General features: G+C 33.2%; 1 protein-coding gene across 2 annotated transcripts; it reads right to left on the bottom strand.

The window, feature by feature from the left end:
- Window positions 1-1,936: 1,936 nt before the first annotated feature.
- Window positions 1,937-27,306, bottom strand: eIF5B (eukaryotic translation initiation factor 5B). Of its 2 annotated transcripts, none has more exons than XM_089703713.1 (18): window positions 27,089-27,306; window positions 26,951-27,013; window positions 26,653-26,813; window positions 25,405-26,543; window positions 25,037-25,201; window positions 24,692-24,814; window positions 24,229-24,447; window positions 23,408-23,521; window positions 22,925-23,152; window positions 21,672-21,854; window positions 21,162-21,323; window positions 20,562-20,692; window positions 19,624-19,756; window positions 19,062-19,169; window positions 18,590-18,754; window positions 17,975-18,082; window positions 17,541-17,702; window positions 1,937-2,801 (listed from the first exon to the last, which is right to left on the bottom strand). In XM_089703713.1, the coding sequence occupies exons 1-18, from the start codon at window positions 27,133-27,135 to the stop codon at window positions 2,694-2,696; spliced, it is 3,519 nt and encodes a 1,172-aa protein (XP_089559839.1). In that variant the 5' UTR covers window positions 27,136-27,306; the 3' UTR covers window positions 1,937-2,693. The 2 variants fall into 2 exon arrangements, with proteins under 2 accessions (XP_089559839.1, XP_089559840.1); XM_089703714.1 differs by having other exon boundaries at window positions 25,405-26,540.
- Between the last annotated feature and the right edge of the window lie 235 nt (window positions 27,307-27,541).

Here is a 27,541-nt window from a genome sequence, read left to right as displayed (position 1 = left end):
ATTTCAGGTAGAGGCATATGGGAAATTAAACAATTGACGCTTTCTTACGGTACATCTACATCAGACCAGAGAATGCTCATTCTAACCCCACTATGTCAAACTCTTTTAGTGTAAACAGGCGTAGAGCATTTTTTCGTTGTTCTTATAAGTGTGTCTATGTAAATTATAAAGTTCTAATACTGACCAATACTGAATACGAGTTTTCGTTTACACGAAACTCTTTCTATAGCTCTAGCTCTATGTTCGTTTGATGTAAATGCCCCGTTATGGTCACCTATGCAGAAATGAAGATATAATTTCAAATGTATGTAGGATGTATGTATAGAATATAGATACTTGTTAAATATTTACCTATCCTTTTATTTTTTTACTTCTAATATTCTTTGATACAAATATGCAACAGTAGTTGCTGGGATATTTCTAATTTGTCTTGTATTTAATCTACGGTTTAATTATAACTAAATGTTTTGTGTAAATTATCAACTAAATGGGACACCAGCTCTGATAAATACATTAGTTACGATACCTACTTACCCGCGATTAGTTATTCCGCCTCCTTGTTAATTTGTAACAGGTTTAAATTATGCGAAATTTTCAAATTATTGCGCAAAATTGCCCATTCAGAACCTCCCACATTGATCTACAAGTAAGGCGGCCAATACTCGTTCAGGTAGGCTCGTGGGCCCATTTGGTTGAATGCATATTTCATTCACAACTTGAGATAAATAATAAACGTCAAGGATAGTGACCAATTGAGATTGTGCAGTTATTTCAATTACGAAATAATGCATACCAAGACCGTACCGATTTGGAATGTAGGTTGACTTTTCTAACAAGCTAAATGGCCGATGGATTGAAATTTTGTTTTCCATTCAAGCTTTGTACATAGGAACAAACATTGAAGTGTTTTGTTCATGTATTCCATTATTAAGTCCTCGGTTGTGAGGTCCCGATTAAAGTGTGCAAAAGTTATATGAAACAGCTCTCTACTATGAATGGAATTTGAAAATTTCAGACTTGTTTTAAAACTTCAAACAGTGACCTACCTACTGTTAGATCTCGGGCACTGCAGTTTATTGGGTGTTTCCTAAAAATCTATTTCTCGTATTTATTTCTTTTGATTATAATAATAGGTTGTTCGATTATATAATACTAGTTCTATGTAGGTATAATAAGTGGATTACATGTAATATATATTTGACATATCGGCTTAATTTATCTTCCCGTGGTTTCAGGAGCGCAATTAAACAAACATACCTAAACTAAACATGAGCAAGACATACCTAACTATAACTTCTCTGTTTACTCTCTTAATATAATTTTGATGAAATCCTTAAACAGTTTTTCAGTCTATCGGTTCAAATTGTTAAAAAAATACCTCGTTATAATATTAAAGCCAAGGTAGGTATGATATATTATCTCACACATACTTTATCACATACCTTTATGCAGATTAAAAACTAATAAAAACAAATGAATTATATACTAGAACCTTCTACAAGAATAACTCTATACCGCCTACTGTACATTGATCAATTTATTGTTAAGTTTATAAAATGTATCATATATTCTGGTGTACAATAAAGTATTTTTCATTCATTCATTCATTCATTCTATCTACTCTAGAACATTCTGGGCACTGCTGATCGAAATTCGAAATGAGTTATACCATAATATTATGATATTCTTATGAATATCACATATTGTAGTAGTCCTTATGGACTTATGAGCTTTTTTGTGTCAAAATATCTGGTACAGAGGTGTTTTGGTGTTACACATAATTCAAAACAAACATTTGCAATGTGCAATCTTAATTTCATTTAAATTATGGTGAAAAGAAGTTTATACCTGTCGATTAGCATAATCTTTATCGACTTTGAAATCTGCTTTAATGTTCATAAAAAGGTAAAAGGGTTGAGAAATAAAATCCAAAAAAATCATTTCATAATTTAATAAATTTCTCAATATAAGAATATGTCCGATTCCATCTATATAATACAAAGCATTTCAAAAAGGGTGGCACGGTAATAATAACTACATAAACAACCTTTTGTATCTTTAATGTACTTCGATAACGCCAAAACGTCAAAGCATTTCATTTAAAAATACCAACGCACAATATACGACCTCCTCCACACATCTTATTTACATTAAATTACGTTGTAAAAAAAAAGATGTTTGCTAAATAAAAACCCTAGGAACCTGCAGTTTACGCAACTGAGATCGTGTATTGCACTACGATTCAAATGATTTATTTACACAAGTTAAAGTAAATAGGTATTTATTATATACAAATAATTGTATGTTCCTTGTAGCAAACATTAAATGCACGAAGTCACAAAGATACAGAAGGTTGAAAGGAATATGCCTTTTTAAAATAAATACTATTAATGGTGTATATACAATGCGATGCTATGTGTCTGCGTGTGTTGTGTATGTAATTTTGAATCGAAAACAATGGCAGTATCAAAAGGAAAGTGTTAGAAAACGTTGGATTATGAGATTCTATGTGAAACGGGGGATTCTAGATGGAATAGACAAGGCCTACAGGTGATTTATTAACGAGTTCGCACCAATAAAATTGCTTGTAGGTTGAGAGCTTATAAAAGCGTTTGAAACATGTTTCGCGTGCACAACGGAGGGTTATAGGTAGAACTATACTCCGTTGTGACGCTTCACGAGATCCCGAGGGTTTAGAGGATCTGGAATAGTTTCTTCAGCTCGACCATCAGCTGCCAGTCCGTCTTGATGAGGTCGTCTCTGAAGTAATCCTTACATGCGTCAATGCTGGCACGAGAGATCTGTAACAATGAGATAGTTAAGTTTCATATACTTAATTTATATATATACGGTATTGGGTAGGTAAATTTGCACTGAAATTATTATCATCATAAACATAATTAATTACTTGTTCTTGATACATCAATACTGTGTAATGTAATGTACATTACTGTATTGTATCAAAATAATGTAGTAGTTTACCTAATTAAGTTATTGTCATCATAAAACATTGGATCTTGTATCGATGAGATAATATTTAACGAAAAGGATCAATTAGACATGGACATAACCCTTACTTTATGAGAGACAATGCGACTTTATTAATTGAATTCAGTGTTATTTTTTGATAAGGAGATCTATAATTGGTTAAAGAATTCGAATATTCTAATCAAACCAACATAAAAATCAAGTAGAATTGTCAAAATTTAACTAAATCTTAAATTTCCAGTAATTCTAATTCAATTCATTCCAATACTTTATTCCCGCGAAATATACTACAAAATTAATCCAATATGTCTGACAACAGCCTTCACTGCAGCCTTCGTCTAAAAATGGAAACGATGAATGTACACGGGCTTCATTCAGCTCGACCCAGTTTTGGCGCATCGATTCAGCTTTCTGGGCCTGAATGGTATGACGTCATACGGAAAATAGATCAGGTTGTGCAAGCGAGGAAGTGGGTCACGGGGCTAGCCTCGCCCCGTGCACCCCGGGCCGCCCGAGCCCCCGGGGCCCGCGTCATTGAAGCAATTGGGGTAATCGCGTTAGCTTGAAAGCTTTACAAGGTTTTCTGCGCGCAATTTGCTCGATGAATGAGAACCAATTCATACAGCTTTTTGCTGTTGCAACAGTTAAAAGTGAAAACACCTTTAACTGGGATGGATTAAACCAACAAGCTTTTGGCTCTGATAGTAATAAGATTTAAAAGAATTAATCGAATACTAGGGAATTGCTTTTGTTGTTATTGCAATACGAAGTTCCAAACCGGGGAACTAAATAATCTTGACGTTTTGAAAATATTATACACAATTTGGTATGCACAGTTTCTGCTCTTACTGCATCTATAGTACATCAATCATCATCATGCATCGTGCATCCAAATAAGTAATAATCGATACCTGCGGATTTACTTAAACCTATTTAAATTATATGTTAATTAAGAACGACACAAAAGGGAATAAATTCCAACAAGAGCAAATCTATGAATGCATAATGCATATTGACCATAATCAGTATGCATTGTCCAATCCTATCACTACAATATATTATATATAGTAGCAGTAATTACATCTTATTGAATACATAATTTCAATTCAAGACAATTATAATTAATCATTAAAACGACTATTGCATAAGGAAGAGTTGTCTGCGAATACCAAAACGTCTATACAATAAAGTTATAAATGTTTGTGTGAATTGATAACAAGATATTTATTACACACACGGCTATTAACGACTCTGGTCGTTAACTTAATTTAGCTACAATACAAGCGCAATCTAGTAATGTCATCAATGAAATTGCCATGCGAATATATCAATGGAGCTTCTAGAATGAGATGTGACCCGGCCGTTGTGGCTGTGTGCAATGAATGCGTTCGTATGTATCACGAGCGATGTAAAAGAGATCTTAACAGTACAAACATAAGGGTCAGAATGGTGTTCGTTATGAGAATATCGACCTGAATGAAGCTGTAACGTAGGTATGACCTAATAAGTTACCATCATTAGCTGTTTACCTTTAACGTGGATTACTTTTAGGGTGTGGAGCGAACGCTGAATGGAAATGAACAACGATTAAGGCGTGGGGCCTCGGCTATTTCTAATGTTATTATTGTTTGACGTAGGTACATGAGAACGTTTTCATTTTCGTATAATTACCAATGATTTTATGAGTTGTTTCGTCATACTCGGTGGTTCCGTGATTTTAATTTTCTAATGACTTAATTACTTAGGAGTAACACAGACTTTATTGAGACGTGTGTTTCGAATGTTGCTATGCGTTGTAACTACCACGTAAATTGTAGCTTCAATTTGTATAATTTAATAAGATATTTTTTTTAAGTTTGTCATTTTTATGTGTGAAGTCTCGTGTCCCTTTTGTGGGGCAGATGTACTAAACATCTGTTTCACTGATCGATTTTCTTTACGGCCAAGTAGGTGACGTGCAGCCTGTGTCGTGCCAGACCGAGATATTTTTTTAATTTGTCACCACAGGTAATCGAACCTGGGGTCTCTTAGTTCTACTACCAAGGGAAAGTAACTTTAAACACGTCTTTTAGAATTGCATAATATTTTAATTATTTTTCTAATCTAAATAAAGCTCCAAGTGTAGAATACAAGTTGAATATATATTATATACCCACTAGAAGCTATTTTAAGCACACCGTTACACGCAGCCTGTAATTTTCATCAACTTGAAAATACATGCACCTACATAAACCGCAAACTAAATTATAGTTGAAATTGAAATTCTATTAATAGCTTGGCAACATTCAAATGACGGACTCATTTTGTTAAGGTCCAACACGGGGGCGTGGAAGCCTGCCGGTGTGTGGAAAGCGATGACGTCACTCGACAAAATGTAATATAGCCTTCTGGGAAAATTGTCCATTTTATTACCTAGGTGGTTTCATATATTTTAGATTCAATTATGTTACATAAAGCTGTAAAAGGGCGTGTAATTAATGTTTAAAATTATGTAAGTTTGTTGTATGAACTATGAATACATCTATTTTTTTAAATATCATAGTAACAACATTATTTGGGTAACTAATATTGCAATATAAAAAAGTTTAAGTACTAATTACCTATCCGAGAGACAAAACCATACCACAAACATCGTGCCACACACATTCACGTATAAAATTAAAATTATTAAAAATTTTCACACATCATTCAACATTGAACCAGCATCAATTTCTAGGGCATTTATTTATAGACAGAGTACAATATACTAACAGTACTTATATACCAGAACATAGTATACAATATAGAGCAGTATACAAACTATATATTATATAGTTTATGTATAGTATATGTACGAAGGGTTAGCAACTGCATCCGCGAGGCCGGTCCTCTCGACCCACTGACCTGGGACCATTCATGCCGCATTTAGCGATCGTGAATGGAGACCGGCTTAGATAACGTACTGTTATCTAGTTAATGTTATACCTACGTTTCGAGGGGGGGACGAATATCCCAAAATTTCGTTGAGGTACATAATTGATTTATTTAGAAGTAGGTGTGGTGCGTTAATTTAAACTTTTCAATACTTATTTAATCAGTAATGAAATTTATGAATAATTTAATCTTAATATGTATGCCAAATAGAGCCACATTCACAAATTTAGATTTTATCTACTTAATTATTATTAAAAATTAATATATACCTAAGATAAGGTACATATACAGATACAGGTCCTACATAGAGAAAATCTAAACATGAACTTCTGCACTATTTTACTAGAGGCAAAATTGGTATACAATTTCGCCCACTATCAAAGCGAACCGCACTCGTTCCTCGCTAACTATCTAGGCGCACCACTGTTTGCCTGCAATGCACAAACCTCAAACACACGGTGCGTATATAATAACGTATCCGTTCTATTCTCGTGTGCTAATATTTGCTAAAACTACACTAAAGGGACATGTAAATTGCAAACGTGTGACACGTGTAGGTTTCACTGCGTGTGTAGTACATACTCTACAGCATGTGCAAATAAAACGTTAGTCTTTTTCATTTTCGTAACATCCATTTGTATTAAACTTGGACAGACTATTCAAGTACCTACTTAAATAGCGGAATAAGTACCTTTTAAAATTAATTGGGTCTTATCATAGTATACATAATTGTATATAAGTATGAGATTTATTTTTGATAACGAAGCCTCGTTACTAGGGCATGCAGAACCGAGTCCGGTTCCAAGTTTCTGAAACCCGGTTCCAAATCGAGCTCAGAACCGGGTAGAACCGGGTTACCCGGTTCTTGTATAATACTTCGGAAAAAAAATACGAAATTAAACAAAAGTAACTGTAAAAGTACCTGATGGGCCTTTTATTTTACGCGGTTTGTGCCTTATTTTATTAAATTAATAAAGAAACAAAATTTCGATACTTCTTTATTTATCAGTCTTATAAAAGTACCTTGTTATCATAATATCACATATAAACTTAAACCTTATCCATTAACTGCAAACTGTAAACTGTAAAGCAAAAAACCGGCCAAGTGCGAGTCGGACCCGCGCTCCGAGGGCTCCGAACAAACCTATTTTTTATAATGTTGTAACTTAAAAATTTATGTTTCTAGCAATTTTTCCTTTATCTGTGTTATAAGACGTTACTTTTACCAAATTTAAAGGCTCTGTGTTCATGAAAAGTACCCAGCTGTAGGTTTTGAGTCCCATGCGAATGTCGAAATTTGCGAAAATTTTCAGCATTTACGGCTGTATCTTTTGATGCGTTGGCTTGTGAGTTTGACTTTTTCACAAAAAAGGGACCGAAGACTTGATTGAGTATTCGATATAAATTTCAGCTTGATACCAAAAACAAAAACATGACTGGATCATTATATGAAACAGTAAAATCAACAGCTTTTCAAATTCACGACAAATCTAATAAAAATATTTCTGTAGCCTAATTTGTGTCATTTTCGAAGCCTAATTTATTTTTTTGGTAATACAACCGTAGGAAACTTATAGCATCTAAGGTTAGACATCCAATCGGAGCCACGCTTGAGGCGCGGCGAACGAAAATTCGCGATACACGTGAGTCTGACGTTGCCAGATAGAATAAATTTGTTAAAATAATGCAGCAAAATATAAATAATATTTTATATTTTAATATTTTGGTCGGAACCGGGAGAACCGGGTTTCATACTATTCAGACCCGGTTCTCAAGATCATCAAAAAACCCGGGTTTACCCGGGTTTTTCGGAACCGGGTAAACCCGGGTGCATGCCCTACTCGTTACGTTAGATTCGAGAAAAAATAATTGTTATTTTTTCATTGTTACAAAGAGCTACGAGACCCTTTTTGAAAGCTGTTTTGTAATATGTATAGTGATATTAATTATAACACGAATTAAAACCTATACTTTGACCATCAATATTTCAGAAGACTCTAGAAACTTCTACTATCCAAGCGTGACATAATTCAATCCGAATTCCGAAATCTCTTTCATATCTTGCGAAAAAACAAATATATTCACACAAAACGTTTGCAAATATTTAAGAATAGTTCTCAAATTAGCTCATTAACAGTTGGTAAATGTTAATCCTGTATGCGTGTTCTAATTTATTTAAGGTTGATGTTCCGACCGTCCCTCCATACATTTTTGATTACCTCTAAACACTTAACACAGACACTATTTCTTTAAAACTAATCATTTTATCACTTCTCTATAATGAAATGTGTGCGCGTTCGACCTTTTTAATCAATAATTTACAATATTTACTTAGAAAAACAACAGTAAAATACCGGAAAAATTTGACACTTCTACAGTAGTGTGCGTGACTTTTGCCAAGCGAAACACGACATAAAGCACGACATCTAGCGCATAGACTATATACTTATTACAGATCTAGCGCGTCAATGTCTAAACGAAAGGCGATGTTTAGACATTGACGCGCTAGATGTCGTGCATTCGCGTTCGTTATCTTATGCATAATGAGCATAATTCTAATAAATCAAAGTTCTGTGTAAAAATTGAGTAATTTCATTTCCAATCGTTCAAAGAAAATAACAATAAAATAAAATAAAACTAATGACCTTAGAAACTATGTTTTTTTTTATTTATTACTCATTATTGTTCGTCCGTCGTAGGTCTGTAAACTGTATTGTACACTGAAGGTAAATGGTACTGTAGGTACTTTAGTTCGGCGTCGTCGCTCGTCGGCTTGATATAAAATTACATTCTTGATTTCATTGACACGCGCTATGATTTGCGCGCGGAATTTCTTGTGTTGTGAATTTATTTTTGTATGCTATGCATTTTAATTGATTCAAATTGCAATGTTTCTCTAGTATGCATTTGAGACTATATTGTAAATTGTAATAATTGATCGTGGGTATAGTAATTAATTATTCTAATAACGCAATTAGTAATATATGTATTTTCGGTGGGATTCAAAACAAAAAATTGGCCCGTGATTTTTATGAAATTTCACCACATTGCAAATCACATCAATCATAGTTCGTACACATGTATGACGAAAGTGATTAGTATTGTGGCTAACATTGACTCATCAGTTCATCACTGAAACCAGTGATAAATCAGTACCTATATCATATTGTGTTTGAATATTTTTAAACAATGATATAAGTATACAATTATTATAAATCGGTAAACTATCAAAGTAATCACAAACTTGCAAACATTGGTAAAATGTCCAGTAGTTTATGAGCCTATTCATTACAATCAAACAAACAAACAAAGTTTTCCTCTTTATAATATTAGTGTAGACAAACACTATGAATACGATCACGAATGCAAATTCGGGGATTTTCTAATTATTGCTAAATAATAATTGAATTCGTTTTGAAATACTCTATAATTTTTAGTGTATAAATAGACATTTATAATGTGGTGCTCATTTTTTTTGTACTGCTAACGCTATTGTAGGTACCTATTTTCGTTGTTTTATTTCAAGTGAACACGGCCATACAATTTTGTCACGAGCCGCCTATGATTGTAGGTACTTTTGTTAGGCTCCTTCGTCGTCCGCGTCCGTCGGCTCGAAAGTTCTTGATTTCATTGTCACGCGCTATGATTTGCGCGCGGATTTTCTTGTGTTGTGAATTTATTTTTGTATTATTATTATTTTTTATTTATTTTTTTATTTTATTGATTCAAATAAAATATTTCACTAGTATGCATTTGAGACTATATTGTATTATGTATAATTTATCGTAGGTATAGTTATTCTTATAACGCAGTTATATTTTCGGTGGGACAATTTGACCCGTGATTTTTCTGAAATATCACCACGTTGCAAATCACATCAATCATACACACGTATGACGAAAGTATAGTGGCTATAATTGACTCATCAGTTCATCACTGAAACCAGTGATAAATCAGTATATCATATTTTATTGTGTTTGAATATTTTTTAAACAACGATATATACAATATTATTATAAATCGGTAAACTACCAAAGTACTTCCGAATTTTCAGACAGACAAACAAGTAGTTTGAACACGCAGTTTTCTTATACTAGTTTCAAAAATCAAAACCATAATATTATGTTTACCTACTATATTTTACTAAAAGTCGAGTGCGTCGAAATCGTAAATAATAATATGTTTTTCACCTTCCTGGTTATTTTCCCATAGTAAATAGTGTTTTAGGTTTGTTGTTGTAGGTAGGAATAATAATAATTATTCTTACATGTTGGTTATGAAATGTATATTGAAATAATTTACTTTTACAAATCATTAGTGATATAAGTTTTGAGTGAAAATGCTTGGATCAGCATAATATTATATGGTACTTCAAATACATGTTTTGATAAAAAAAACAATAGTGTAATAAAATAAAACTGCGTTTTATTGTAATCAATGTTGACAATTTTAAATTCCAAAATTATTGATCAATAAAATAGTTTACACCAACAAATATATAACTTTTATTTTTATAACAATCGTTCATAATATAAACCGTAGCAGGTGGCGTTTTGAAGTTCTGTCTACTCATACAGAAAAATGGAAAACTTGTTTTTTTTGTAAACAATTTATTACTCATGTTGTTTGGCAACTCGAAGCGTGGTCGTCCGTCGTAGGTACTTTTGTTCGGCGTCGCGTCGTCGTCCGCGTCGGCTTGATATAAAACATTCTTGATTTCATTGACACGCGCTATGATTTGCGCGCGGAATTTCTTGTGTTGTGAATTTATTTTTGTATGCTATGCATTTTAATTGAATCAAATTGCAATATTTCTCTAGTATGCATTTGAGACTATATTGTAATAATTGATCGTGGGTAGGTATAGTAATTAATTATTCTAATAACGCAATTATATTTTCGGTGGGATTCAAAACAAAAAATTGGCCCGTGATTTTTATGAAATTTCACCACATTGCAAATTATATATTATACAATTACAAATTTTACAATTACATATTATAAATCGGTAAACTATCAAAGTAATTACAAACTTGCAAAATATGCTTTTCCGAATTTTCAGACAGACACACAATTTTATTAGTTTGTTTTAGCAAAGTAGGTACCTATACCTATACGCTTACGTCGCGCGTCGCGTCGTCGAAAACGGTGCGCCCAGAAACAAACATACCTAATTCAGTTACAATCCTTTTTTTGTTCCGTAATTTATTGTATTTATTCTAATACGATTTTTTTTATTCATCGGCCAGTTCTACTAGGTATAAAAAGATAAAATTGAAATATAATTATTGTAGCGACAGCCATATTATGTTACTATGTTTTCGTAAATATGTTTTTCACCTTCCTGGTTATTTTCACATAATCTTATCTTATATATAAAAATGAATTGCAAAATGTGTTGGTAAGCGCATAACTCGAGAACGGCTGAACCGATTTCGATCATTCTTTTTTTATTATATTCCTTGAAGTACGAGGATGGTTTTTATGTAGAGAAAACGTAAATATTATGTACCACGGGCGAAGCCGGGGCGGACCGCTAGTCTTATATATAAAAATGAATCGCAAAATGTGTTGGTAAGCGCATAACTCGAGAACGGCTGAACCGATTTCGATAATTCTTTTTTATTATATTCCTTGAAGTACGAGGATGGTTCTTATGTAGAGAAAACGTAAACATGTACCACGGGCGAAGCCGGGGCGGACCGCTAGTCAAATGAATCGCAAAATGTGTTGGTAAGCGCATAACTCGAGAACGGCTGAACCGATTTCGATAATTCTTTTTTTATTATATCCCTTGAAGTACGAGGATGGTTCTTATAGCTAGAGAGCTAGTTAGTTTAGTTTTAGTGCAGTGGCAGTGTAAATGTTGTTGTTGAGGTTATGTAAATTTAACACTTTAGTTAACTACCAAGATATAAAGAAATGAGGATAGGACACAATAACTATTGGTTGAGGTATTTATAAACTCATAATATACTTTTAAAAAAATCACGTTTTAATAAATTTCTAGAATTAAATTAGAACAGCTGATTCAAAATAGCCTAAAAAATCTTAATAATAATAATTACGCTTCACAGCAAGAAGAAATGTACCATATGTACCCGCACAAAGTCGATATTGTGTTGCCTACCGTTCGACTCAATGGCTAGGGTTGTAACTACCTTTAATAATTATTACCAAACTAATAAACCGAGTGATGCGAAATAACCATAATTCTTTTAGAGTTTGATAAAATGATCAGGCAGGTATTTTCTTTAATCCTCTGAATTCTCGGTTACTAAATTGTATCGTTGAAATTATTCTTAATCGCGTAAATTTAATAAATAATCATATGGAAAACACTTTTCATTTGTTTTTTTACTTTCACGCCCAACTACTATACAATAATTACGTTGTTTCGGTATTTTGACGAGAAAACGCAGGAAACATCCGTTGTATCATTTTAGATAGATTGTATATTTTGTATCTGTAGAATTGAAATCAAAGCTATGTATATGTTGTCTCCATTCTTTTCTTATCGGATTGTTGATCCCAATGCGAATGCGTCACTTAAATTTTATAAAAGACAATTAAGAACATCAAAAATAAAGTGATACGTAAATATTTCACAGTGCAATATATTATGTAATTAATAATAATTATATATTTATGAAAAAATAATTACATCAGATTTAATAATAGCAATTGTTTTGAATGTACATAATATGAATAAATGATTACATCATAATAGTAATAATCACAATTGTTTTATTTCCCATTTGTTGCAACCCTAGCATATTTTCATGTAGCAGCAGAAGTACCTACACTGGCGGCGCGGCGGCATCGTGCGACATCAAAGGCATTGCCTTACTAGGTAAGTTTATAATGACTCATTTCTTTTATTATATAATTTACGTTTTACTTTTACAGAATCCGATTCAATGGATTATGAAGACGAGTCACACAACGCCATACGATAGTGATGATGAATGAACATTTCAATAAATGCATGCGTGTTTTTTTATGTTGTTTTGTAATTGTTAATTGTTTCTTAAATAAAGAAATAAACTAAATATTTAAATGATGATTTGTTATTTGCAACACAACTTTATATTTGAGATTCTTTACAAATGTATATTTAGTTTTGTATCATCAAATTTATAAATTTTATTCCATAGTTTTCAAAATTAAATGTAAATGACCATAAAAACATTAATAAAGTAAATCATTGATGTAAGGTCAGGGAACGTAATACATATAACATCTGACCATGTAGAAGCTAAGTCTTGTTGACTGCTGAAGTCTGTAAAGTTTTGTTGTCTGCTGAAGTCTGTACGCAATGAAAATGTCTGCCGTTTCGAAAATAAGTTTTTAAGACCCTAATAAATAAAATATATGAATGGCAGATCTGGTCAAATACTTTCAAAATTGTATTTTTTTCAGCACTTTCATAAGTGTCTGCCAGAATGTTATCCGCGTGATAATGGTCTGCCATTGTTATTTTCCGATAGTAATAATAATCTATTTTCAAATATCAAAATGGCAGACGTGGTCAAATGGTTTCAAAGTTCGCCAAAAATTTCCACCTGTCTAGGGGAATCAACACACAAAAATCCAGGTCTGGTCAAATACATACAGGTAGCTTTGCGCTAGCTCTCTAACTATTACTTCTTATGGAGAGAAAACGTAAACATGTACCACGGGCGAAGCCGGGGCGGACCGCTAGTAAATAATAAAATAATAAATAGTGTATTAGATTTGTTATTGTATCTTGTATACCTACGAATAATTATTCTTACGTCTTGTTGGGAAATGTTCAAATACCTACCTATTGAAATAATTTACTGTTACAAATCATTAGTGTTATTAGTTTTGAGTGAATAGGCATGGATCAGAAATTCAGAATATAATATGCTACTAACTACTCAAATACATACATGTTTACACAACAAACACCACTGACCTCTATAACTATAAGTTATAGAGGTCAGTGACCGTCAGTGACAAACACTATGGATACCTACGCTCGCGAATGCAAATTCGGTGATTTACTAATTATTGATACCTAGTCATTGAATTCGTTTTGAAATAGCCTGTACTTTGTAATTTTTAGTGTTATAGACATTTATAAAATGTGGTGCTCATTTTTTTGTAATAAATCATCCCGAACGCTATTGTATTTTCGTTGTTTTATTTCAAGTGAACACCTATACAATTTTGTCACGAGCCGCCTCTGGCCTCTGGGTGAAATAAACAAGTCAAATGATTTTTGTTCTAATTGTATTTTGGTAGTAGTTTGTTTAGAATTTACATTACCATTGTTTAATTTTTACCTACTATATTTTACTAAAAGTCGAGTGCGTCGAAATCGTAAATATCTTTTTCACCTTCCTGGTTTTTTTCCATAGTAAATAGTGTTTTAGATTTGTTGTTGTATGAATAATTATTCTTAGCATAATATTATATCATAGGTATATGCTACTTCAAATACATGTTTTGATAAAAAAAAACAATAGTGTAATGTAATAAAATAAAACTGCGTTTTATTGTAATCAATTTTGACATTATTTATTTCCCAAAATTACAACAAAATAGTTTACGCCAACAAATATAACTTTTATTTTTATAACAATCCTACTTGTTTTACATTCACGCCATCTAGACTTAAATCTTTATCATTTTTGTATACGTCTGTGTGTGTAAACGACCCTGTATGCAATGACAGATGTTATAATGCATTTTTTTACCGAATTGGGTGGATTTTAAGGCAATGATATGACATATTTCAATAAAATATAATATTCAGTAACCGCCATGACTATTCCTACGACCTTAATCTTTTCCAATTACGCAAAAACTCAAATAAACTAGAAATGTAGAATTCAGCGCCATCTAGCGGGACATTGGCTGGGAACAGATCGTAGGAATCACCTTAACGCTTTCGCCTTGACTTTGAACACGAAGGTCGCTTCTATTTGTAGCGGTCGCATTTATTTAGATTTTAAGAAATAACCTGATTGAAATATTCATAACTATTTCCAATTTGAATGGCGACATTTCGTTCTTTATGCGTATCTTTTGAAATACTATCAAAATTATTTTTTACTAACTTATGTGATACAACGAGCCTAACTTTTTTATACGGGTTTTTATTCAGTAGTATGATTGAGTTCACTGACTTTCTATGTGCTTAAAAATTAACCTAATTCAGTTCTCTTCTTCGGTCTTCGATCTTTTTCGTCGGAAGAATTAAAGAAATAAAACATTTTTCAAGCTAATTAATATTTACTAGTAAGCGCTGCTGTGCGCCCGTTAAAGAGTATCAAGGCTGAGGCAGCAAACGATATAATTATTTTATAATTGCCTTTCTTATGCACTCTTTAGTAAATTTTGTACGTGTCTTGTGTAATCGGTATTGTCTTGAAATAAAAAAAAGAAACTGTTTGTTTCGTGAGGCTTTCCTTCTATAATATTGGTTTCTTTTTTCAGCATGGATAAAGCGAAAAATTAAAATCTTCCGATACCAAAATAGAAAATCGTAATTTAAACATCAAAAGGGATTATCAATTCGCTCGCACCATACACAATAATAATAACAATAAACAAAACAAACGACGGAACATTAATAGAACTTAAAGACTCTATTTATATATCAAACATTTCTCTCAAGCGACTTTGATGACGAGCGAAATTTTCTTTCCCACACGACGTCGATGTAATATATATTAATGTACACCGTTTGTAGTTATTTTGAAATAAATCGAGGCGTGTTACGACGTTCATCGGATATTTCTGAGAGCATTGATTGCTGCGGAAATGAAATCTAGAAAGCAACAACCTACATGTTAACCCTATATTTAGATGTTTATATTTGTTTGAGGGCTTCTTTATGATTAATAGTAATTTATAAATACGTTATATTTTCATACAATTATGCTATACTTTGGCAATGATGTGTTTTAAAACTATTTCAAATCGAGAGCATTGAGATAATATTATGATCGAGAGTCGATTTATATGTAATATGTACCTATCATTGTGCAGTGTTTTGCAACAAATTTTCTGGGTTACCTTTTAACTTACACAATCTTGCATGTTAACAAATAGTTTGTTAATGTATAACAAAATATAGGGAGGGATATCGGATAAAAATGGTTATACCGCTACACAATCAAATGTTCTTGCCATATTTGGTATAAATGCGCATGTGTGGAAAACACAACAAAAAATATTAAGTCATATAGTGTGTAGTGTTAGTAGGAAAAATATACAATATTGTTAATTAAACACCTTCCCGGCTAATGTTAGATTAAAAATTATATGTAAACAATTTATTTTTAAGAGTTATCCAAACAAATATTCGATTTTCTTCAACATCAACATATGAAACCAAGGTTGTTTTGGTTCGAGCGGACAATTTTATCGCAATATTAATACTATAACCATAAATTTTTTACTCAATGAACGTCTCTTTTATATACATTGTATGAATAATAATTACGTTTCTCATGTTATAACAACGGCTAACATGTTGCATATAATAAATAAGATCCAATGTCACGGTAGGTCAGTTCGTTCTGGAAAAAACTGGAATGTTCTTATATATCCAGGATCAATTACTTCGCCCTCAACTAATACGGGCGCATCCTAATTGAGTTTTGACAGCTCTTTAAGAGGCTTGCATTTACTGTATCATCCTGTATGTTAAATAATTGAAAAAAATGGCTATACTTACAATAAAGAGTCTAAGCGCTAATCTATTATTTAAACCAGTTTTTTTTTAATAGATGAGACACAGCTGATTAACTCAATTAGATATGAGAGTATTACGCAGATATTATGGATATTGGATAGATCAAGAAAATCGGTATAGATATTTCTGAATAATCCACTAGGTCCAACTAATAACTCTAGATTCCCCTCCCAGAAGAAAATGTGACAGATAAATTTCGTTTACAAGTTTATTATGTACTCATTAGCTAAAGCCCGTGGCTTTACTCGCGTGGTACCCGAGTAGTTAATAACTTTCTGTACATAAGTAAAAAGTTTCATGATGATCCGGTCAGCCGATTTTGTGTGAAAGAGCTGTTTTATCCTTCGATTTAAACATTTCATCGTGTAAAAATTACTACTATTATTATATTAGTAGAACGCAAAAAATACAAATCAGAAACTTCCAACGAACAGACCAATACCAGTATAGGTAAATAAACAATATCAAATTGCTAACCGCACACACTTCAAATTCACATGACAAAAACAGACCATAATAATGACTTATAATGGCTATAGGGAGAAAAAATATACTGTAAATAGACACTGCTACTGTAATAATTAATTTAAGTACTATTTTTTGTCTACTTTTTTGCGATGTGTGGTCGTAATAAATATTGTTTGTATCGAAATTTAATATTAACTAGCTGTGTCCCGCGGATTTATCTACATTGCTACGCTCTTATCTAATAGTGATGATATATAGACGGTAAGTCACCAAACCAACCACTAATATGACGGTGACACCTACCCAACGACTATTATAACGGTAATTCACCAAAGTATCAATTTATGTTATACATACCATATTCAACTAGCGACTAACAAGTCACTATTATGACGGTAAGTCGCCAACCCGCCCACTATTATGACGGTAAGTCACTAACCTTGCTAACAAGCATGTCGGTCTCGTCAAAGTGCCGGCCGAACATCTTGGGCGACTCGCCCGGTATCGGCTCGATCTTGATGCACACTTCCTGCCCCTTGCGAGCCGTTTCCACTTGCTTGTGGTTTATCTCTATGGACGTCACTATGCCGAGTTCGACGAACTGTCAAATGGGATTTTGGTTAAAAAATTGTGTTTATAATACTAATTTTAAAGTTTTTTTTAAAGTTTTAGTTTTTTTTAGTTTTTAAAGAAAAAAAATTAAAATAATAGTGACATGATTTCTATTGAACTTAACCGATTTCATTAATTCCATTTTTATAATATTCCTTCAAGTATGAGGATGGTTCTTACGGAGAGAAAACATAAACATGTACCACGGTGAAGCCGGGGCGGACCGCTAGTTATAAACTAAAAAAGAACAAAGATAATTACCTCTTTACTAGGCACGCAAATAGGAGTGCCCTCCTTAAGAATACCGCCTTCTACCATAACACCCGCGACGATCGGGTCGCGAGAGTTGAACACGAATTGTGGTAACACCTGCAAATTAATATCATTTACATAAAGAAAATAAATAAAAAGACCTAGAAACTAATTCATTCACCCTGTAATTAACAGGTTGACTGTTAATTACTTGTTATTATGAAATAAATAAATAAATTCAAACTTTTTTTCACATCAACCATAACATACCTTAACATGTTTATGATTATTGTTTTTAAACTACCGCCAATTCGACATTTCGTTTTTTCCGAGAAAATCGGCAAGAAATTTAATAATTCGTATTTTTTTACTAAGCAGGATTAATTTTTAATAAGAGATTCATTACAATATCATTTACTTTACCACGTAAGTAGTTTATGAGAATAGATTTTTACAGTCAAGATTATATTTTTCGCAATTTTATCTTTTCAACTACTAATTAATTTTTCGATTCATAAAAATATAAAGGTATTAATTATTATATATATATTTTTTACCATAAACACACCATTACATTACATACAAATTAAACAATAAAAAAACCATAAAACAAATAAAAATTACCTTCAATTTACACGGGAACACGGCTATATGTTTAAACTCCTCCCGTTTCTTCTGCTTTAGTTCCTCTCTATACGCAGTGAACTTGTCGAACAAGTGGTAAATAATATCCGCAGCGAATATCTTCACACCGAGATTGTCCGCTAATTCTTGTGCGTCTCGTTCGATCTGTTTTGGTTTTTAAATATTTTTTTAATGTGTATTAATTTGTAAGAAGTATTGTAAAATTTAAAAATAATATTAACAGTGAAATTTTTGTACAAAAGCAATTTTTTTCATACAATATGACAATCTTTTTTTTAAATATAATATTAGTTAGTATTTGGAGGAAAGCGTAAATCTTAATTGGGAGAGTGATAGTGTGTAATAATTGTATAAAATGGCGTAATTGAACACCAAAAACATCTTCATATTTTTACTAAAGAATCCTTGTGCAAGTATTTCTACGAAACTCAGATACTTATATTTGACAAACCTTAACATCAAACGCCAATATAGTAGCATACTGCGAGTCGTGTTCCAACATGGCGGACGCTTTCATGACGTCACGCTTCACTACCGGCCCTATCCTGATTGCGGAGTACTGAAATAAAATGCATAAATTATTTAAATTATCTGCATGTCTCTTGTATCAAAAACTTACTACAAAGTTGTTTAAAAATAATTAAAAAAAGGAGTTTCTAGCACGTGTTTATAGAAGTGAAACTTCTTTGACAAAATTGAAAGATACCAAAACCGTCGCCTTACTCCATGGCGTGACGGTATTGCCATGACACGATCTTGAAATTTTACTCTCAACGCGCCTAAAGAATATTCACTTTAAAAAAAGACGGGTTGCACTCCGGGAGTGCCGGCAGAAGTGAAAACTTGATTATTAACGTTGAGCATGTTTGATATCCATCCGTCTTACGCTTTTTCGATCAGGTCACGTGTCCTGACGCGAGTTTAAGATTTTATACCCATTACATAAAAGGGCTCAACGCCGCTAAAGAAGTTTTCACTTCAAAAATTCAAAAAGCTAAAAAAAAACAACTCACGGGAATCTTGCTGGTCCTAAGGAACTCGAGTAACGCTTCAAGCGACCCGAGCGTCGACGCTTGCACGTACACGCCTCGCTCCGACAGCTTGATGGAGGATAGCGCGGACTTTAGCTCGCGGGCCACTTCTTCTCTGTAGAAGAAAATTTATTTTATTTATTAATTTATTTTACACCCGCGGCATCGCCCGCGCAGTCAAAGAAAAACCCGCATAGTTACTGTTCCCGTGGGATTTCCGGGATAAAACCTATCCTATGTCCTTTCTCGAGTATCAAAATATCTCTATACCAAATTTCATGCAAATTGGTTCAGTAGTTAAGGCGTGATTGAGTAACAGACAGACAGACAGAGTTACTTTCGCATTTATAATATTAGTATGGATAATAAAATTATATATCTTTTTAAATTTTTTCAGCTATTGCATAGCTTCTATTGAGCGCGGGGACCGAATCCAGAAATTCCGTAACGAAAAACCTCACGCTCCCCACTCCGACGGGCGCGGAGGTGTTGCTTGAAGGCATAGCATGCAATAGCTTTACCGCGGCAGTCCCCGAGTGCCACACGTCTTTTTTTTATTAAATTGTATATCTTTTTAAAATTTTGGAGTATACTTTAATACTTTAGACTGTACAAACATTATGGATTTTGAAAGATTCGGTTCCGTGCAACTGTATTGCATACATCAATTTGTATTCTCATGTAATAAGCTTTTTTAAGTTTTAAATGCGAATAAATGTTCCTGTAAACCTAATTTGAAAAATTTTTTTTTATTATTTTTAAACATTTTAACAAACACAAAGCTAATCCAACATTATATCATTGACTCAAATGCAATAAAACAGTCTATCGCGTAAGTCATTATCATGACATTATTTATATATATGTATATGTATTTAAATATTAATGATTACGATAGCGACTGTAAAAAAATCACTTACTTCAAAACATCAACTTCGTCTGGCTTCTGCGCGACAAGTAAATTCAAGCCGGCAATAGCTTTCTCCAACTCTTTAGCTGCGATTTTGACACCTTGAGCTCCCGTCACTTCTTTATGTTCTATGTATGCGTTCTGTAACAATATATATTTATTATATTTTATGACGGAAAATCTAAATGTGTGGCACAAGTATACTAATGTTTATGTACGGAACTAATTTCCATAACGATTTATAAGCCCTTCTTAATGAAGTCTCTTTTAGTAAATGTGTTTGAGATATACAACTTTAATTAAATTTGTGTGGATAAAAATGTCACCTGTATATTCTTCTTACATTACTTATAATTATTTCCATCCACTTTAACCATAGTCGTTTTAATTACTAATAATAATAATTCTATTTTATCACTACATAGTATAAAACACAGTTGCTTTCTCTGTCCCTATGTCCCTTTGTACGCTTAAATCTTTAAAACTACGCAACGGATTTTGATGCGGTTTTTTTTAATGAGTGATTCAAGAGGAAGGTTTTAGTATATTAGGTTTTAGACAAGTAGTAGTAAGCTAGTGTTGTCTAAAATAAACAAATATTGAAACTAACCTTAACACGTAACTCCTTCATAGGCTGCGGCATGAGTAACGAACGAATTTGCGTAACAATGGGACCGTCCGTACCCGCCAGTATGGCCGTGTCACCCTCGCGTAACGTTCCGTTTATAAGAATCGTATCGATCGTTGTTCCTAACCCGGGGATCGCTTTCACCTGGAAATAAATAATTATATCTTGAAGAGTTTTGCAATTCGTAATTACTTAATATTATGTTTAATTATAAAATACAGTTGTCTTTAAGATGATTTAATGTTTCGTCTTTTCTATTCGATTCTTCATTATTGGTCATTTAAGATTTATGTTGAATATGTGATTAACTAATAAGTTAAAGTTTTGCTTGCCCCACCTAAGTCTAAGTCAAACAAAATAAAAAATAGCCTATATGTTACTCCGGTAAAATATACATAATAGGCTTTCTAACAATAAAGTGGTACCAGTAGTTTTTACGTTTATTCAGTGCATACAAAATAAGAATCTTATAATAGTATCATTAAATCTCACCTCCAAAACAATAGCGAGCAGCTGCTGCGAAAACACAAGCCTCTTATGCAAGGGCCCTTCGCAGGCTTGCACAATCATGGCCAGCAAGTTGCCCATACCCTCACCGGTCACCGCAGACGTTGGTACTAGGGACACGTAGGTACGAGGGTCTGGGTTATCGTAGAATAGCGCTGCGTTTAGACCCTGGAAGGGTGAACAAGTGTTAAAAATTATTTTTAGCTACAATATCACTATATTATCTTAATCTTAATACTATTATAAAGGCGAAAGTTTGTAAGTATGGATGTATGGATGTATGGATGTTTGTTACTCTTTCACACAAAACTACTGAACCGATTACAATGAAATTTAGCACACATATAGAGGGTAACTTGGATTAACACATAGGATAGGTTTTATCCCGGAAATCCCACGGGAACGGGAACTAGGCGGGTTTTCCTTTGAAAACGCGGGCGGAAATCTAGTATATTTTATTTTGGTAATATATGTTTTAAAACTTTTAACTTTGTCCTAATAGTTCAAAGGTTAGGTTAATTGCTGTGCGAGGCAGTGCGAACTATACGATGTATCGACTATACAGTACGATTCAAACTTAATGGCGGCTCGGAACATCGTACGATCCGATGCGCAGAAAACAATTTTAGATACCACCTGCACCTAACTTCCGAACCGCCATTAAGTTTGAATCGAACTGTACCACTCACAACCATCCATAGCACGCATCATTCCATATAAAAATCATAGCTTAGTTGAATCTGTTTCCACCAATGTTATGCTATATGCATCAATGAATATGATTAGTGCATATAAACCGCATCCACAGCAACATAGCATAGCACATCTATAGTGGAAACGCATCCTCAATCCTGTGTGACAAAACTGAAGTTTTACAAGATCTTAAAAACATGTTCTGTTAACTTATTTTTAACTTTCAAAACTATCTACTGTTTTTATCATTCTTATCATCACTTGTCATTATATTTGATTAAACAATATTGTGCAATATTTCACCTACAATAATTATGATTCATATTTAATACCGTTGCATGCGTTTTTTGTACTAAGGGCTGATTTTTCAATCCTTAGTTAAAACTTATTCGTCGAATAATGTATAAAACTACCATTTTGAAAACGTATTCTAATTGCCCATATTTGACAGTTTACGTGACATTTTAATATTATCGTGTAATACTTTATTGGACGGATAAGTTTTATCAAAGCATTGAAAAATCGGCCCTAATTCAAAGGTTTACCTGTTCGGCAAACTGCAGTATAACATCCTTGCATCGCTTCTCAAACTCCAACTGTGTGTTCGGTTGTTGCATCTTCAGAATATCCCTAACGTCTTTCCTCTGAGCGCTCTGCCAGTCGTATAAGCGATCGATTTTGTTCAACGCTACTATGAACGGTGTCTTTTTTTGTTTTAATAAGTTAATAGACTCAATCGTTTGGGGTTCCAGCCCGTGCATAATGTCTACAACCTGGAAGAAAATTTTGTCTATTTAAATCACTGTACCCATTACGTTTTATTTAGTTGTATATGGTTTATACTTTATTTATTTTTTGTCCAAAAAACATTACCTATAAAATTAACTTTAATAATATAAATAGGTAGGTAGAATACCATAAGATTCAAACATATCTGTCCAAAAAATAAACAATAAAAATATAATGATGTAAATCAACACCAAATTTTTTTAAAGCTGAACTATAATAAGAAAGAAGACAATACTTACAAGAATAGCAATATCACAAAGAGAAGAGCCTCTATTCCTCAAATTACTGAAGGACTCGTGCCCAGGTGTGTCAATGATCAGCAGCCCTGGTAACTTGAATGCTATTTCGTTCACCTGCAATAGATAATTACGCTTTCATTAGTATTGCACATAAAAATTTACTAATGCATGCTTCGCCCGTGGTACCTACATGTTTAAACTATCCTATCTCTCAAGTTGGATTGAACTGCACATGGTGTGCTAATTTTATTATAATCGGTTAAGTGGTTTAGGAGTCCATTGTGACACGAGATTTATATAATTATATTAAGACTACTTCTAGTAGGAAATTAAGAAAGTATTTAAATGATAATATCTATCTTTGGACATAACAGAAAAAGAAACAATTAGCCTTGTATAAAAAATGCAATTTAAATATTATATTTCTCTTTTGCTGATCCCAAGGCTCAATATACTATGCAGTCACCAAAAATATTAATTACAGTTTGATTCAAACTTAATGACGGTTCGAAAGTTCGCGCGTCCCTTACCGTCCCGCTGATTGGCTGATATCTAAAATTGTTTTCTGCACATCGGACCAAAATATGATGTTCCGAGCCGCCATTAAGTTTGAAGCGTACTGTAAATAAAAAAAGACGTGTGGCACTCGGGGACTGCCGCGGTAAAGCTATTGCATGCTATGCCTTCAAGCCACACCTCCGCGCCCGTCGGAGTGGGGAGCGTGAAGTTTTTCGTTACTAAATTTCTGGATTCGGTCCCCGCGCTCAAGGCCCGCGATAGAAGCTATGCAATAGTAAGCTACAATTAAATGCACAACTCACCCCCTTAACATGTTTCGTCTGCTCTTTAATATTCTCAATCGGTACATTAGTAGCACCAATCTGCTGAGTGATACCACCAGCCTCGCCATCTTGTACATTTGTCCGTCTCAATTTGTCCAATATTTTCGTCTTGCCCGTATCTACGTGTCCGAGTACGCACACAACGGCCGCACGCAGCGGATTGTTCACTTTGTTCTTTTCGTTATCTTCGCGGCGTTTCTAAAAGATAAATTAATAAAATTACTTTTTTGGGTCACTTAATTTATTTTTACTTAATATTTTCAAATATATTTATTTAATTTTTCAAAATTATCATATAATAATTTTTTAAAATTATTAAATTTATTCTTCCCGTTACGCAACTCCCAAAGGTCATATCCTAACAGTCTTAGAGTATACATGTAAAAAGATTGTAACGATTTGTAGCTTCACAATCAAAGAAACAAAAGTAATATTAATTTACCTCCAATCTCTTAAGAATAAGTTCCCGTTTCTTTTGAGCGTCAGTCATTTGGTCATCATCGGAATCCTCATCAGAACTCGAGTCATCATCTGAACTGCCCTCGTCTTCTGAACTCTCTTCATCCTATAATTATTTATCATTTAGTTTATTATTACACAATATTTCATGAAGTTACTTCAAAAATATTGCACAGTAAAAATACAGCTCTATTGAGCAGAAACAGTAAAAGTACTAATAATAAAAATCTTTAAACAACATTATTATATAAAACGATCAACAACACAACAACAAAATTGTTTTGTGGTAATACCATTATAGTTTAGCTTATAAACAAGCAGTACTTACCTCTTTTGGTTTCTGCTCAACTGGTGCAGGTTTCTTGGTTTCTGGCGCAGGCGCTGGTTCTGGTTTGGGCGGTGGAGGAGCTTCATCTTCCGAGGATTCAGCATCCCATGCATCTTTTACAGATTCTGTATCAGATTCCTTCTTCTCTTCAGGTTTTGGAGGTTCCTATGATTTTTTAATGTATGAGAATTTAGTCTTGGTAAATTGAAAAGATACATTATTTTAAGGTATAAGGACATTATGACAAAGATACCAAAACATTGCTAACTTATAATATATTGCATATTTTTACTTATCTGTACTTAGTAATTATATAATATATTATAACAAAGTCAAAGTTGGTAAATTAATTACGGGACAAAACTTACTTGCTTATCTGTGACTTCAACCTCCACTTTTTTTTCTTCTTGTGGAGTAGCAGGTGCTTCTTGTGACATTTGAGTCTTCAGTTTTGCGGGCTTAATCCTTGTTCCTGGCCTTGGTGGTTTCTTCTCTGAACCAATTTCAATACCTTGAGCTTTCAAGGAATCTAGAAGAGCTTGAGCTCTTGCCTTTTCAGCTTTTTGTTTAGGCGTTAGCAGTTTGCCTTCAGCCTTAAGTCTTTCCTTTCTCTCCTTTTCCTTTTGCTTCTTCCTTTCCTTTCTTTCCTTCTCTAACCTAATTGCTTCTAGTCTTTGTCGCTCTCTCTCTTCCTCTTGTTTAATTCTTTCTTCCTCTTCACGTTTCAAACGTTCTTCCTCCTCTTTTACCTTTTTCAATGCTTCTTGCATAGCAGCAATTGTCTTTTTAGTGGGACCTTTTTTACCCTTATCATCTTTTTCGGCTTTATCGCCTTTATCACCCTTTTTCTTCTTCTTACCTTCAACAGGAGCATCTCCCTCAGCTTCTTTCTCTTCTGAAGGTGCTTTGGTTTCCTTTACTTCATCTTCCTTGCTTTCAACTTTTTCAGCAGGTTTAGCGGGTGTTTTAGCTTCTGCAGGTTCTTTCTTATCTTGCTGATTCTTCTTAGCTTCAAGCTTCTTCAATTTTTCTCTTTCTTTCTTTTCTTTTTTCTTCTGTGCAGCTGTCTTGATAGTAATGTCGTTTTCATTATCACTTTCTTTTTCCTGGGCATCATTCTCAACTTCAGGTGCAGCTTCTTTTTTGGTTTTCTTTTTAGGTTTTGTTTTTTCTTCAGGTTGTTCCTCTACTTTATTAGGTTCAGGTTCAGGAGCTACTTCTTTTTTTATTCCAGCATATTCCATTTCAAGTTCTGCGAGAACCTTTTCAATGTCTTCATCACTTTCATCCTTTTTTCTTCTTGCTTTTTTTCCTTTCTTTCCTGCAGGCTCTTTCTTATCCTGGTTGGGTTTTTTAGAAGACTTTTGAACTGGTAATTCATCGTCAGACGAGGGTGGTGCCTCAGGTGCAGATTCTCCAGACTCAACTTGTAATAAAGAGAAAGCACTCTTCTCTTCCTTCTTTTTATTTTTCTTGGACTTAACTTCTACTTCTTCATCGGAATCTTCTGAAATTAAATAATCAGCATTAACTACAGATTGTTTTAATACACCAACTGTTTCATTTATGTTACTGTAATTGCAATATAATAAAAACATTGAAAGAGCTTATCTTACCATCACTACTGATATCAACTTTCTTCTTTTGAGACTTATTTGATATTGATACATTTTTAATATTCTTTGTGACTTCCTTTACATCAGAATCAATAGATTTCCCTTGCTTTGATTTCGCTTTTGGTTTTTCATCTTCACTTTCATCAGATGCAATGACTGCCCTTTAATTAAAACATATCACTCATTAATTAAACATAAGAAATAAAGAATAGATTTACAATAATCATGCTCTCTCTATAAGTTTTATCTTGCTAGATGAAAGTTATTCCTTTATATACATATAACCTCAAACACTTACTTCTTTCCCTTAGTTTGAGCTGGTTTCACATTTTCGATGGTAGTAGTTTCAATATCACTGTCACTGTAATTAATAATATTGCAATAAATAAAATGGAATGGGAGAAAAGTATTCAAAACATATGTGAAAGAAAATTACCCATCTTCAGCTGTCTGGTTCTTCTTGCCTTTTTTTGCTTTACCCATGGCGACAGAAGGTTGTTTTAAGTAACAATCCCTGTAAAATAATGTTCTATTTCCGAATATTTGGTAATTTGTATCATGTGAAACGTAATCACTATACAAATTAGGCTAAGCCGACATAAACTCTGGTCGTCGTGTCGTGTCCGTGCTTTACTTGCCTAACGTCAAACTTATAATATGTCGGATGTCCGCAGTCGAATGAAATGTGAAGTGTGTCAAATGTCAAAAATATTCTTTTGTCTCATGTGTGATACAAGCGGATACAAGAGAATTTGATAAGTTCTTGCTTTTAAATCTTTAAAGTTGCATTTGTGTTTCATAATCATTTGCATTTGTATCACAAGGTATAATAATATTGTGGTTAAATCAGTAATTTTAACCAGGTATCAAAGTCAAGGGAGGTATAAAT

Source organism: Colias philodice, chromosome 15 (genome assembly GCF_061535455.1).
Source record: "Colias philodice isolate Cphi_HAF_F1 chromosome 15, ilColPhil1 Martin Lab GWU primary, whole genome shotgun sequence".
NCBI lineage: Eukaryota > Metazoa > Arthropoda > Insecta > Lepidoptera > Pieridae > Colias > Colias philodice.
This window is presented reverse-complemented; position numbering and strand designations above follow the sequence as displayed.